The 16,247-nt window shown below is 41.8% G+C and overlaps 1 protein-coding gene across 1 annotated transcript in view; it reads right to left on the bottom strand.

Moving 5' to 3' along the window:
- The window catches only part of ANXA5 (annexin A5), a 39,033-nt gene extending 23,373 nt beyond the window's left edge, over nucleotides 1-15,660 (bottom strand). The window contains exons 1-2 of the mRNA XM_042469283.1: nucleotides 15,512-15,660; nucleotides 14,037-14,078 (exon numbers count right to left, since the gene is read on the bottom strand). Of these exons, the coding sequence (XP_042325217.1) occupies nucleotides 14,037-14,045 (9 nt within the window). The 5' untranslated portion in view covers nucleotides 14,046-14,078; nucleotides 15,512-15,660. The remainder of the gene's footprint in view (nucleotides 1-14,036; nucleotides 14,079-15,511) is intronic.
- Between the last annotated feature and the right edge of the window lie 587 nt (nucleotides 15,661-16,247).

The raw sequence follows: 16,247 nt of genomic DNA, 5'->3' as shown, positions 1-16,247 counted from the left end.
AGAGATGGAGGAGAAAGTGGCAGGAAGGCAACACAGAATAGACACATAGTTCATAGACGACGGGAATGTAGACTAACATTTTGATCACAGTCCTTTCACAGGAAAGGATTCTGTAGCTTTTTCCTGCCAGCTCTTTTTCTAATTATTCTTAAAGATTATTCATATTCCCCCTTTATTATTATTATTATTAACCTTTATTTATGAAGCGCTGTAAATTTACACAGCGCTGTACATACAATCTTTTTAGTTAGACGGTTCCCTGCCCTCGGGCTTACAATATTCAGCTCCTCCAACGCAATGGCCAGCTATTCTTGAGAAAATTTATACTTAAACCTGTCAAAATGTAAGAGTTACATTTTTTTACTGCAGCCGAATCAATTTATTGGTGTCTGGGCTAGCTGACATACTTTTGTTTAGCTTTTGTTTAGCACAAGTAACTTTCACTGTTGAATGAAAGTAGACATGTGGGAAAGAGGGGAGAGAGAGAAGGCTCGGTAACTGTATGTTGCAGGAATACCTGTCTATATCTGAAGTCTAGGCAAAACAATGAGTTCAGTTGAAATCAAAAGAGCAGCTTGAGAAGTCTCAGGGTAATTTTTCCTCCACCTGGTCTTTTGTCACAGACAAATCATTCAAAAATAAATCACCACCATCTGTAATGCCTTTCTCATATACTGAAACACTAACATGAGGCTGTCAAGAAATATATAAGACTATTCTCATGGCTTTGCCAGCTACCCTGCTCATCTAAATCTATCCTAGATGTCATTTCAACAAAGTCTGAATATTTGTGTTTCTCTTTCTCCATTCAAAATAACTCTCTGTATTTTAGTATATACTGCTAGCACAATGTAGATGTGAACACATTTCATCGTACTTTGTCAAATACTGCCTTTTGGATCATTTTTTAAACAATCATGGAAGGCGGTTCTGTTAGCATACCCAACACTCCACATGATGTCTATGGTGTTTTCTTATTTTCATACTGGAGCCAAGCATGTTCTTGAGGTCATGACGACCTTTGGAACACCACGAAGCTTTCTCATGGGAAAGGCGCATTGACCCAAAGACATGTGGAGGACCCAGGTGATATCAAGATAAAGGCTAAATGGTTTGCTGATTGCTCCATCCTCCTCCCAGACTTGTCACATATCCTCATGCGTTGGAGACAAAGGCAATGGGATTAAGCCCATATTTGCTATCTACTCCCTGCCACGTTCCCAGTCAACTTCCCTAGCCATCTATCCTGGGCTTGCCCTAAATCCAGTCAATGTTTTTCTTACTCTGAAATTAAAGCCATCAGTCATTCTAGAATTTTATTTTCAATTCCCTGGGAAGACTATCCGGTCTTTGTTACAATGCAGAATAGCACCTACAACCTATCAAGGCTAGGATATCAGATACAGTTGACCCTTCTTATACATGGATTTTTATATACGGATTCAAGCATCCATGGTTTGAAAATGTTCAAAAAAAGTATAAATTTCAAATATCAAACCTTGATTTTCCATTTTTTATAAGGGATACCTTTTTGCTAGGTCATTCTATTTAATGGGACTTGAGCATCCACGGATTTTGTTATCCACGGAGGATCTTGGAACCAAACCCCAGCATATAACAAGTGTCCACTGCATAAATATCAGCCCCAGCTCTAGCCTTATTTATGCACAGAAAGCATCTTTCACTCACTGTGCCACCCTCAGAAGCCATCTGAGCTACACACAGTTTTCCATGGATTCCTCTTCAGGACAGGTAAATATACCCCCTCTACAACCCTAAGCCTCTGCTATCCAATTTCTTTACTTCTATTTCGGTTAGCTCTATATAGTGTTTCTGTTTGAACTGCTATCATGTCTTTGGTTGCACTCTTGCATATTTCTAAATAAAAACCTTCTTTTAGGCCCAGTACAAACGGGCCTTTAGGGACGCCCTTGTCATGTGCTAGGGTAGCTTCGGGGTGGAGCACCCACATGCCCCGCAACCCTAGCACATGACAAGGGCGGAAAAATGGCGGCGCCCTGTATACATGGTGCTTATCTAATGGGTGCACCAGTGGTTTGGTGGCTGTGGCTTCCCTCTGGCGGAAAAACAGGCACCAGGAGGCCACCGGTTTTTGGCGGTCTGTACCACACCATAGTTACCAAATTTAGAGTCCTCCTACAATTAGTACTGATATACATAGGTGAAGACAATCTTTAAGTTACTGAGGTTCTCACAAATCTTCTTGAGGTAAGCAATTCCTCCAACATTTAAAGAGATGCTGACACAGTTGGTGGGGACCCCAAATCCCCCCTCCATCTTTTTGAGTAACAGATCTCATGCCACTGCAGTGGTGAATCTGGTGCAGGTTTTAGCCTGATCATTAAAGGACCTATCCAAGGAAAACCCTATCACCCAAATAGGTTTGTCCCTATCACCAGTTCCTTTAAAGGTTAACCTCAAAATCAGAATGGATTCTCTAGCCCACTGACACGGAAGCTGCTAACCACCACTGGTTTTGTTCTTTCAGTTCATCCAAAAAACTCAGCTCTGCTTATCCACTTTAATTCACTGGCTCCACTGTTAATAAGTGGAACCTCTGAGGGCACCCATATGCCAAAAGGAAGGGCAGAGAACAAAGCAGTAATGATATCTGCCACACAAAAAAGACATAATTTATTTTGCAGTGTACTAGGGCAGGTCAAAGATGAATCATATTACCTCTGAGCAGAACAGCTGCCACACTACACTATAGTAACAAAAGGAAAAAAAGGCATCTAGGTGAATTAAATGCAACAGTGACTGCCATGGTAAGTGTGCCTCTGGCTTCCTTCCACCACTGAAGAAACAGAAGCTCATGCTGGCAGGAGTGCTTCAGTCCCTGCACCGTTCATCAGCTCCAAAGTTAAGGAAAAGCCTGAAGAATGTTTGGCTACCTGGTAGATATCCGCTCCAAGCCAACAAACTGCCACTACTCCAAGCATTCCCCTTGCAAGAAAGACATGCAAGGGCTGAAACCTAGCACCCTATTAGCATAGCTAAATACCTGGAGATAGAGATACTATAGGTATATGCTATGCAACCCCATGCAGAATAGTAACATGCAATACTAGTCAATGACTAAGTGCCATTGCTCAATGTAAAATACAGAATACACAACCACAACACATAACGTACAATGTGGAACGTGCAAAGACAAGGAACCTCTGTTAGTATCAGAATATGTCCCCTGCACAATGGGTTTTTTGGCCCTGCATCCATAATGTAACTTATGCACGTGTATGTACCTAACAGCATATTTTCTTGGCCACCCAGAAGGAATATGCCAGCATATACCAACACCATCCACCAACTACAAACCCCAACAAACTGTACAAACAGACATCTGAGCTTATATACACATTTGCCATGTGGACACCTTGCTCTGCCCCTTCCTGTACAATTTCCTGTGAATCTTGGAATATCTTCCCCCTTGCAAAGATGACACAGTATATTTACATCTTGCTACATGCTCCTGGCACACACTGTCACCTTGGACATCACCTGCTGGTTTGAGTCCCAGCTGCAGCCAATTCCAGGCCGCGATGCAAAAAGAAGCCACAAAAAGCAGCTTCTTTTTGCACCTCCGCATACACAGAGGTCCGTTCCAGACCTCCCCCCCCCCCCCGCATATGGGGAAAAGAGTGTATGCTCAAGCCCCATAGAAAATAATGGGGCGTGTGCTTGTGGCGGTGCACAGGGTGCACGACACGGGTACGTGCCCCATTATTTCTGCTGGGGCTTTCCTTCCACGTAAGATCAAAGCAAGCCCACCTATAGGGAGGGCCGACAGTATTGGCTAAATTATTCCTTGATCATTTTCACCAATTAAGGAGTACATTCTGATTCAGAACTTGCTCTTCTTAAATGGCCAGTATGTGTACAGAAGTATTCTGTCCAACTTTTCCATTAATTCTATTTTAAACCAAAGAATAACATTTATAAAGATACAAATGGGAATAAAATCCGGATTATTCATTGTTAAAGCCTGCAGCACACTGTGTAGCAGGAAAGAGTTACACAATATTTGTGTGAGTGCTACTCTTAACTCAGTCCTTAGATTTTATCATGACACCAGCCTTGGCAAACTCCAGCAAAGTGCTTTAGAACAAAGAGATCCCATGAGAGCACATCCAAAGCATCAATCCCACATGCAAAGTTTTGCAATGCATCCTCACTCACTGACAAATTATTCCAATTAAACAGCTCAGATTATTTGAGGCCCTGCACATGCAAGCATATACATGCTTAGTACTTAGAGATATAGCCATACTAGTCTGGAACATCAACAAGCAAAAGGATCTTGCTGCACCTTTGAGACTAAATGTGTGAAAGAATCTGTAGTATGAGCTTTCATAGCCTTGGTACAACTTCTCTTGTACAGTTAGTCTCAAAGGTGCAGCAAGAACCTTTTGGGTGTTTAGTATTTGTTACACAAGAACATCAAGGAATAGAGGCTGTGCAATAGAGAATACAGTTAAGAGTTTTGTTTTGTTTTCCAAGAGCAGAAACCAGGTGTTTCAGATGAGGCTGCTTCACTGGAAAACTACCAGACCGCTCAGGATTTAATTATCCAGGATTGCTGCCAGAACTTAACTATGTAAATGAAGCTATAGGGAAGAGGATGACAATCAGATCATTTGTGTGCATGCATGCACTCTGAAAACAAGAGAAGTAGTAACTGCATGCAAGAGAAGATGAACAAAGGGGTGATGTAAAGAAAACAAACAAAACAAACAAAACTCAAGCCAAACTAAACATTGCACAAGTCATGGCTAACTGTTCCCCAATGTAGGTGGGTTTTAAAAAAAGAAGAGCTGTTATGAGACCCTTCCAGTTTGTATTAATTTTCTTATTTTAAGACATAGCAAACTGACTACATACCTGTTTGTTGCTGTTATGTGCCTTCAAGTCAACTCTGACTTATGGATATTCTATCCTAGGGTTTTCTTGGCAAGATTTATTCAAAGGAATTTTGTCATTGCCTTCATCTTAGCCTGAAAGAGTGTGACTTGCCCAAGGAATCTCAGTTGGCTGTGCAGGGTTTGAATCTTAGAGTCCAACGTTCAAACCACTTATACACATCTGTAGTGGGGGGGCTCTATAGTTTCAGTGAAGGTCTAAATCAGGGGTGGGGAAAGTGTCAACTTATTTATAGCCCCTCAAATTCTTTGAATTGCCCCAAATTAAAAAAATAATAATAGCTTCCAGACAGTAAATCTCCAAATGCCACATAATGCCACCTTGAGTAATAGTTTTACTATAAACACCCCACGGTGTCAAACAACAAATACCAACCGACAGGCTAATAACTTGGAAATAGAAAACAGATGTCAATTTCTGGGAGTTATTGGCACTGTGGCAAGGGCCAAAACTAACTCCACCACAGCTCCCTCCCCTCCCCTAAATTAATAAAATCAGATCAGCTGATGGTAACGTATAGTTCAACCCTTTATCTGTGGCCAAGGACAGGGGATTTGTGGCTGTGAGTTCTTCTCAGATGTTTTCTCTGGGCTTTTCAAGCAGGTTTCCCCTGTCCTGAATGTGTTTGTGTAATAAGGCATAACACAATGTTTCCAAGTGTCCATGGTGGGGGGGGGGATCTCCAGTTGGGCATTTTAGTGGACATCATACCAGACCCGAGGCTGCTTTTTATTTATTTCAAACAAGTCTGGACAACTGTGGCCTTTCAGGTATTTGGGGAAGACATCCTTCACTGTCCCTTAGCATTGGCCATGCTGCCAATAGCTATGAAAAAAATACCTCTAAAACCTCTGGAGGACCATATTTGCCCACCCACCCCATTCCTACAGATTTGACACTACAGTATAAAATGCATAGATACTGACTATGTTATATCAGGCAGGTGGGTGTATGAATTATGTTCCTCTTTATACCATGTATAGTGTCACCTATATTGGTTTTAAAGCAAGGGTCAGAAACCACAGAAGGGATAGGAACAAATGCCTCCACAATTATCCACAGACCACACCAGTACATCCTAACACACAGGAAGTAAAAATACATCACTTTCAATCACTACTTTTAATACAGATCCAGCACAGAAAAGGGCTCTAGAGTTGGAGGATTCATATTGGTAAAAGGGCAAATGCCTTGTTGGTACACATTTCTGGCCAATGTCAGGAGGTAATCTGACTGATGATCTTGCAATTTTTAAAAAAATGGAGGAGTTGGTGGACTTTGAAGGATGGAAAAATGGGATTTGGGGGCTGCATTCTCTAGAGAAATATGCCTTTTTTGCTAATGCAATAACTCTTACATTTATGTTTAAGCTCATGCCAAACAACCACACACCTGCACTGCTGTGGTTCTAAATCTAAGCAGATGATGGCATGTTTTTTTCTATGCAAATATGGATTTTCGAGGCTGTACAAGCCAGCCATTCAGGCCGGCCTGGGGGCAGAGTCGGGGCGTGGCGTCCACACAACGCATACCCCAACTTCACCCCCAGGCTGGTGTGACACAATGCGCTGCACTACACAGTGGGTGCTGTCAAGGCACTCTTCTGGCACTGCATCTAGATGATGCAGTGACAAAAGAGCACTGAAAAGCTGCGGTGGCTATGGCGTCCTTTCTGCGGTCACAAGATCAGACTTGCAGTGTGCGGTTGCTACGGCACCAATCTGGAGCTAAAAGGGGCAGTCTGTACAGCCCATTTCTGAACAAATAGATTCAATCTATATTTTATCAAAACCTCTAAAAAAATTTGAAATAGAAAGAAAAATACCAGCCCTTGAGTGTCCAATCAAATATATCTTAGAGCGGGGGTTCTCAACCTTTTTGACACATGGAGTCCTTATTTCTATGGCAGAGCCCCTAAGAGGCCTACCCTATGTGTTACAAGTTAATGGTGTTTAGGAGTATATGTAAGAATATATTCTTATTCTTTAATTTTATTCAATGTTTATTTCTTTTATTTTCCAGGAGCGGCCGCGGAGCACCTGGGAAGTAGGCTCCTCTGAGCACAGGTTGGGAACTTCTGTCTCAGAGCAGGTCTCACTTTTCTATCTGATATACTGTGATGCCAGCATACTACAAAAGACAAAGCAAAATAATTAGCTGTGCCCAATTCCTAGCTTCTTCAGATGACGTCCACACATTGTGGCAACTACAAGTACTGCTACACAAACAGCTCTCCTAGGGAAGGCAAGTCACGCAGGTCAAGAAAACGCCTCCAATTACCAAAGTGGATGTTGCAGCAAAAAGCATACTTTAGACCTCAGGGGATGGTACTGCACTATAACATTACAGCTGCTGGGAGAATCACATTAGCACTTCTACAGGGACCTAAGGCTGAGCATATGCAAAGTGCAGGTTACTTTTACAGTAGATCCACTAGCTTGTGTATCTTTGTAAGATGGAAGAATTACAGAACTTTGTTTGCAGTTGGTTCATGTTTGCACATTCCTTATACCCTAGATTTTATGCTTCTTGACATGCAACTTTGAATGTTACAGCAGGGCCAAACACGACTGATGTGGGAGAAAAAAGTAAACAGACTCCCAATAGAACCTTTGTATGGGAAGCACACCGAACAGTGGGTTGAGGAAGAACAGACTAACCTTTGAAATCTGTTTCAACTTGTAATGTTGAATGAGTTTTTGATCTCCTTAAATTAGCTTTGTTTGAAATTGTTTCAACCTATTTATATTGATTTTACTTGTATGCTCCCCTGAGATGGTACATTGTGATATAGTGTGGGGCAGAAATATTTTTAAAAATAAACAAAGCTTTTCTTTCCAACTAGTTTCCTTCACAGAAATCACTCTTCTATGCTATCTTCCCAGCAACAGGAGACGGGATAAAGTACTCTATTTTTTATGCCCTGCACAAGGAAAAGGAATTTAGGAAGATTATGTTATAAGAGGAGAAAGCAGTCAGGGCAACAGCCATCTAATTATTTTTAAAAAATGAAAAGCAGCCTTTGACAATGCAAATATGAATGTCTGGTGGGGAGGAAATGCTTAATCCCTTTCAAATTTCTTTGTTCCTCTCATCAGTCATAACTTCAACCTCCAAGGCTGCTTTTTGGCTTTGTTTTAAATCAGGTTATTCAAATATCACCAATGCAAGCTCTATTTAAAGCAGCATATCTAAAAACTTTACAGCTACAAAAATGTCCAATTACCCCTTTTTAAATGGACTTTGGGCGCTGGGAATAAGTATTATGGGCTGCTTGTGCTTCTTTCTTATCAATCCCAGATGTACTTTCTTTTTTAAAAAGAAAAACATGAAAGGTATTGTATATAATGCAGCAAACAAAACTGCACTGTCTAGTATATTTGTGACCTTTATTCAGCAGTTTATTCTTGCTGTTTTTTATCAAAGTAAATACAAGGTAGCTATAGTATAAAATCATTTACATTTATTTGTTTATGGAACCCTAATATGCCAACTGTTGCCACAGTAGCCTCCAGTGCACTTCACAATAATAAAATCATAAACTTGATACACAAGGAAAACAGAAAAACAGTAAAAAAAACTATAAATCAAAAGTAAACAAAGTAAAAGCAGCTGCAGAAGCCAACGCTTCAGCTAAAGGAGTTAAAAGGTTAAAATAACCAAACTCTTATTATAGGTCAGACAAAATAAATGTGCCCTGGCTGTCTTCTTTTTAAAAATGATATGTGAAATTACAGAATACAAAGCATAAGCTGCAGTCTCATAGCAATAGCATATAACAAGATTTCAATGATAAAGCAAGGGCACTTCATAGTTTTTTGTGGGATTTTTGGGGCTATGTGGCCATGTTCTAGAAGAATTTATTCCTGACATTTCACCAGCATCTGTGGCTGGCATCTTCAGAGCACTTCTGTTAGATACTAGTGAAGTCTTAAAATAATAAGCCATTTCCATTAAAGCTTTCCTATTGAACTAAGTGAGAGAGATGTATCTCTGCAAATAGATTGCTAGTGTTCAGGTATCTGGACCACACTGCAAGCATCCAAGCAACTGCAGGCAAAACTAGCTGTCTGGATCCATGTTTATTCATTTGATTTATATTTTGCTCATCTTATTAGGAAATGGCAAAACCACCTCTGAGCATTCCTTACCTAAGAAAATCTTATGAAATTCATTAGGTTACCATAAGGTGACAGTTAACTTCAAGGCACACACTTTTAAATAATATATCATTGAATCTACCATCATGATTTTCGCTATATTCCCCCAAGATTCACATCTGAACTGCAAGGATTTCAGCAGGTAGATGGTTTGCATAAACTGATTTCAATTTTCAAACAATTCTTCCACATTAATTTAGTTTAATTAGTATCTTGATTTGAAGACACCTTCCATCCATTCCAAGAACACGTTCCCACCTTTCCATACTTCTGTTCCAGACCTCACTGACTGCCCACACATACATGAAATCTTTGCATGCTGGGTAAAAGAACAGAAAAGGAACCTTTGTCCAGATGACTTGACATTTACAGGCTTCTCCATGCCCAAGACATTTTACTACCCAGATGATAAGATGGTGCCTCCTTCTGAGTCACACATGCCGCTAGTTCCTCTATCCTTGCCATGTTAGGCATGAGTTGGTCCTAAGGGAGAGGTTGCCCTATTGGCTTCAGGCCAATGGCATCACAAGCACAGAATTTACTACTGTATCTGTTTTTATTACAGAATGACTCTTTTTTTATTGAAAAGAATACATCTACAGTCAACCCTCCATATACACAGATTTTTTTTTATCCACAGGTGCAAGCATCCACGGTTTGAAAATATTTTTAATATGTATAAATTCCAAAAAGCAAACCTTCATTTTGTCATTTTATATAAGAGACACCATTTTACTATGTCACTGTATTTGATGGGACTTGAGCAGCCACAGATTTTTTTATCCATGGCAGGGGGAGGTCATGGAACCATACTCCAATGTATACCAAGGACCTACTGTATTTTGATTACTTTGGGGCAGGGAGTTACAACTCCCAGAATCTCCAGCAACCATGCTGGCTGGGGACTGTAAGACCAAAGTCCAAAAAATTTCCCAAATTCTTGAAGGTATTTCATTTCTGGCCAGACTATGTTAAGACCTTCAAAGAAGCAGAAAGGATTATTGCAATGCTTTGACTCCAAGCATCAAAAACCAATATTGCATCAAAAACCAATGTAAAGGGAGCAGATTGCTAGAAAAATTGTGTAACCATACATTCTCTCAATCTGTGCAGATTTCTCTTCTGACAGCAAACCACAAGATAAGCATTAGTCAGCCAGTGCAATTCTAGGCTACATCAACTCAAATATAGTAATCCAGATCATGGGAAGTGATAGTGACAGTCTATTCTACTTTGGTCAGACTTCACCCGGAATATTCTGCCCAGTTTTGGACACCACAGTTCAAGAAGGATATTTGCCAATTGGAACATGTCTGGGGAAGAATGACCAAGATGGTGAAAGGTCTGGAAACCAAGCTCTATGAAGAATGGCTTAAGGAACTGGATGTGTTTAGCTTGGAGAAGGTTGAGAGGCGGTAGGGTAGCCATCTTTAAATATCTGAAGAGATGTCATGTAAAAATAGAGCCATCTTGTTTTTGGCTGCCGAGATGAAGCACAATATCATACCACACTGTTACAGTGCTATTATTTCACTTCAACTGCTATGGTTGCCTCCTATGAAATTCTGGGGTTTGTAGTTGAGTGAGGCCTAAGAGCTGTCTTGGCATAGTGGTTTGAGTGTTGGACTATGACTCTGGAGACCAGGGTTCAGTTCCCAACATGGCCATGAAACCCACTAGGTGACCTTAGGCAAGTCACATACCCTCATCCTCAGGGGAAGGCCATTGGAAACCTCCTCTGAATAAATTTTGCCAAGAAAACCTTCTGATAGGTTTGTTTTGGGGGTCACCATAAGTAAGAAATGACTTGAAGGCACACAATAACAACAAAGAGTTCTCTGGCTAAGAATTTTGAATGTCCCTCCCTAAACTACAACAAATACAAAGATTCCATAAGGCAGACAGAGCAGTTAAAGTGAAATAATAGCACTATAAGAGTGTAGTGTGATAATGTCCTAAAATAGAAACAAATTAATTCAAATTAGAAGAAAACAAGATTTCCCCTAAACATTAGGAAAAACTTTCTGATAATGCAGTAATGGAAAAGACTGCCTTGGAGGGTAGTACCCTCTTCTTCAGACTTCGTTAAACTGAGATCAGCTGTCCGCACCTCAAGTGTTTTAGCCTTAGATTCCAGCACTGAAAGAACAATGGGCTAGATTTAGTGCTGGAATCCATAGCTAAAGCACTCAAGGTGTGGACATCTGGCCACTTAAAGAGATCCAAAGAAGAAGAGTGCACCACCCTCCAAGGAAGTCTGTTTCATCAGGAAGTTTTTCCTAATGTTTAGATAGAAACTTGAGTCACCTTGCAACTATAATTCTATGAAGGTATCAAGCTGTATCAGAATTAACCTTTGGAAACTGGATACTGTACTTCCTGAGATTATAACTCCCAGAATCCCCCAGAGATCATGAATAGTGGCCAGGCTGCTTGCGGGATTCTGGGAGCTATACTTTCAGAAAGTTGCGTTTCAAAGCTCTGCACTTGACACCGACATTTTGTAACTGAAACTTCAAATGTCTTTTTATTTTACAAAAAAGCATCCCAAGAGAATTTGGACTGGAGTTGTGATGTGTTGGGGTGGGGTGGGGGGTGTCTATCTGTCCCGAACTGATTCTGCAAATGGAGTCATTCCTCCCACAAAACCAGAGTTAGTAGTGAAGGAGAAAACTCAGATCCAAAACATAGTGCAGAAATAATCCAGTTTGAGACTGCTTTAACTGCCCTGGCTCAGTGCTAGGGGAGCCTGGGCATTGTAGTTTACTGTGGCCCCAGAGCTCTCTGACAGAGAAGGCTAAATGTCTTGCAAAACCACAGTTCTCAGAATTCCCTAGCATTGAGCCAGGGCAGTTAAAATAGTATTAAACAGGATTATTTCTGCAGTGTGTTTTGGACCTCAGGTTTCAGTTTGCAGTTTTCCCTCTCTGTGGCTAACAGCAGGAAAGAGGGAAGACTGGGGGCTGTAGCACAAGCAGAGACGTTCTAGTCCCCTCTTACCAAAATCCCAATCCAATTTGTGTCCTCAAATGACAATTTATGGAAAATATTTAAAAGACACTGGCAGTTCTAGTCACGCCATGTGTAACCTGACCTTCTATTACTCCCACCCCATGTATAATTTAACCCTCAGCTACCATTCCTCCTCACGCCAAGAAAGCCTTGTCAGGCAACATCAGGAAGAATTTATTTCAAAAGTGTATGAAGAAATAACTTCTTAAAGGCTATTCGGTTTTTTAGAAAGAAAGAAAGGCAAAGTAGCCAGAAAGAGTAAATAGTGCAAAAGGAAGCAATGCAGACTCCCCTCCCCTTTCTTAACCACTAGAAACAGGCAACACCCACCAATTTACAGGGCAGAGAAACTTGGCTGAAAAGAGCGGAAAATGGAAAAAGTCTGACGTGGATCATTTCATACAGGGAGGAGGAGAACACATTGTGCCTGATTCACCCTCCCTTAGTGTGATGGGTTTCTGAGAAAGAATCCAACTTTGAACAGTTAGCAAACTGGAGTAAAAAGTGAAAGTCTCCCCCATCTTAACAAATAACTTAGGGAAATTATTCCTTTACACTACAGCTTGCAGAATCCATGGCCAGTGTCTATAGTGGCTGGAGGATTCTGGGTCTCTTAGTCTGAAATAGTAACTTTTTCCCAAGTTCTCATGCCATCTTCCCCATGTACCAAAAATCACCCAGCTTTGGAAAAGAAGGATTTGTGGAGAAGAGACAAAAGGAAACAGGGCAGCTCTGAGTATTTACTGGTTCCTATCCCTGTACTGTACCTTTTTTGGTGGAAATTTACTACAACGCCACCGGGAAGTATGGTCAGAAAATGACAACCATTTCTAGCATCCCTTTGCAATTAACAAGCTGGCTGATTGACTGCCCCTCAAGTCAACCTACCTCACAGGATTGTTGTGAGGATACACTGAATGGCAGGAACAATGGGTGCACCTTCAATGTGGAAATAATGTAGTTTGACCCCGCTTTAACCTTTTAATATGGCTCCATCCTACAGACTGCTGGGATGTGAAATTTTGTACTGCTCTTTCGCATAGAAGGCCAAACTGCATTATTTCCACAGTGTAGGTGCACCCGTTGTTCCTTGAAAAACTAACAATCCCAGGATTCTACAGGATGGATATAAAGCACTTAAAAAACTCAAGCAACTCATCTGGCTGACAAATTTCCCCCAAACATGATTACTGCAGTACTGCATGCTTACCATGGAAAGAAAAGTTCAAGGATGCTCAAAGATGTTGGACTTTAACATAGGAGATCTAAGTTCAAATCTGCACAGAATTAAACTCTCGCTTTACATTTACACTGTAGAAATAATGCAGTTTGACCCCATGTTAAGTGCTGTAGCTCCAAGCTAAGGAATGCTGGGGTTTACAGTATAGTTTTGTGAGGCACCACCACTCTTTGGCAGAGAAAGCTAAAGAACTTGTAAAACTACCAGTCCCAGGATTCTACAGGTTAAGGTTAGAGCACTTAAAGTGGTGTCAAACTGTACTATGTTTACAATTTAGACGCATGGTGGTTTGAGTGTTGGGACTGCGACTCTGGAGACCAGGATTCGATTCCCAACTCAGCCATGCAGCCTACTGGGTGATCTTGTGCAAGTCACGCTCTCTCAGCCTCAGGGGAAGGCAAGGGCAAACCTCCTCCAAGGAAATCTTGCCAAGAAAAACCCATGACAGGTTTTCTGGTTAGGGTCGGAAATGACTTGAAGGCACACAACAACAACAACAACATGCACCCAACTTTGTCCTGTTTACTTTACAGGTAGCTCTGATAGATGTGCAAATCAATCCACAATGAGATGAATAAACATCAGGCCAAATGATGCAAACGTGAAAATTGTGCCTTTCCTTTTACCCATGGGGACCTTAAAAGGAAAACGATATAAAAAGAAGCAAGAAAAGTCTGACTTACTTTTGCCATGGCTTCAGGGATTTGTCAGGCGAGGAAGAGAAGCTGCAAAAGAGGAGAACCAGAGTATCAGGTTTAGCCCTGGAGACTTCCAAGGGACGCAGCTAAAAGCGTTATCGACACGTGTAAATGTTTCCCCAGAAATGGCTGCATCAAACTACATATTCAAAGCACTGGCTCCGGCTGCATCCACAATGTCAAAATAATCCAGTTTAACATCACATCAAATTGGATCATTTTGACAGCGCAGATGCAGCCTCCTCCACTTCCGGGACTCTGCTCTCAACAGCCAACGCCCTGACTTTCCCCCTTAACGTTCCCCCAGAGGCCTTGCAAGGAGAAAGTTCTCCTTTTTGTGTCTACATGGCAGAATTAATGCAGCTTCATACTGCTCCAACTGCCATAGCTTCAATGCAATGACATCCTGGGATTTGTAGCTCCCTGAGAAGCCTTCTCTCTCAGAGAGCTCTGTTGCCACAACAAAGGCCAAATCCCAGGATCCCATAGGATGGAGCCGAAAGGCATTAATTCTGCCGGGTGGAAGCAGGGGCTGGGCTTTAGCTTTCTTATGTTCATTCTGAGCAGCCCTAAAGTCAGATCTTTTGCATTCATTATTATTATTATTATTATTATTATTATTATTAACATTTATTTATAGAATGCTGTAATGTTTGCACAGTACTTTACATAGCAGGGGGTCAAATAAAATAAGAAGAAGAATCAAAACCTGTCAAGCTGAGTATAATCCAAAACAGCAACATTACATGAGTAAAACCTCTCTAACATAAAGCTAACTAAAAATCCCTCAGTGATACTTTTATTGACAAACCTAAATGCACAATATACTTGTTGCAAGCTTTCAAAGCTCCATGGGCTTCTTCATCAGGCAAGATGTTACAAACCAAACAAGAGGGTTAAAAAACGCAACTGGAGATGTTAGTCAGATGCCTGCATGTTGTTTCAGTGCTTAGTAAAGATGTTATGATGGGGAACCAGCCTGCAAAAGATATCCTCCAAATGGCCAGAGATGATGATGATGATGGTGATGATAGATTTATTGATATCCTGCCTTTCCATAAGGAGGATCAAGGCGCGTTACAATGAAATACATAAATAAAATACATAGTACAGACATAACATAAAAGTGCATATCCCCTTATCCCTTACCCTAAAACTAAAATAACAATAACACTAAAAACAACAGATAATAAAATGTAACTTAAAATTAATTAAATAGGCAAGATTGGAGAGAGACAGATTCTGGGGAGCTGGAGTCCAAAAAACACCTGGAGGAACAAAGTTTGGGGAACCACTGGCTCAAAAAGGAGCGGAGATCATGGAGGGGGGGACCACCGACCCATTGCCCTGGGATTCCCCACTTTGTGAGGAGGCAAGTCCAGGATCTGAGCTCCTGGGGGTCTGAAAGGACGGAGTGGGGGGCTCTGCAGGGGTTCTCCCTCCCATTCCCTCTAACTCACCTTCAGAGCAACTTCAGCCGGAGGAGACAGAGAGAGGAGGCAATGGCGAAGGGCTGACTGAGTGGGAAAGTCTTCAGCTCGGGCTGCCTCCTCCCCCGCCCAGGAGGTCCACTCCCTTTGGGCTCTGGCCACTCCCAGGCTCCACTGGCCTCAACCCAAGAGGGGCAGGCCTTCTGGGGGCACTCCTTGCTAGGCTCCCTCCCGCCTTCTTCCCTTCCCTCACAGTCACAAGATGGAGGATGGCTAGGGGTGGGCTCTGGGTTTGGTCATGGGGGTGGCTGGACCAAACTGGCCTCCCTCCACACTCTCTCTCTCTCCCCATCTCCTGCTGAGCTTCCCCCTTGTCCTCGTGGGCCTTCAGGTCCTTTCTAAACAGGGTGACCAGACTTGGTCCTCCTTTTCCTGGACCTGTCCTCCTTTTCCTCCTTCTGTCCAGGAGGAATTCCAAAAGGTCCTCCATTCAGGGTGACCAGAAGGACTCCTTTTCCAGGACATGCCCTGCCTTTTAAACTTTCTGTCCAGGAGGAATTCCAAAATAACCTCCATTTGGAGCATGCCTAAGATGCGTGAATTTATATTTATACTAGTGTTTGTAGCTTTTATTTTGTAATGCCTTACATTTTTCTGTGCCTTGTCCCCCTTTGCGGTTATGGCACCTGGTCACCCTGAGTCACCTCCGACTTACGGCAACCCTATCATGGGGTTTACTTGGCAAGTTTCTTCAGAGAGGGGGTTG

This window comes from Sceloporus undulatus, chromosome 5 (genome assembly GCF_019175285.1).
Source record: "Sceloporus undulatus isolate JIND9_A2432 ecotype Alabama chromosome 5, SceUnd_v1.1, whole genome shotgun sequence".
Lineage (NCBI taxonomy): Eukaryota > Metazoa > Chordata > Lepidosauria > Squamata > Phrynosomatidae > Sceloporus > Sceloporus undulatus.
Note: the sequence above shows the minus strand (reverse complement) of the source record. Positions and strands in the feature narration are given on the sequence as shown.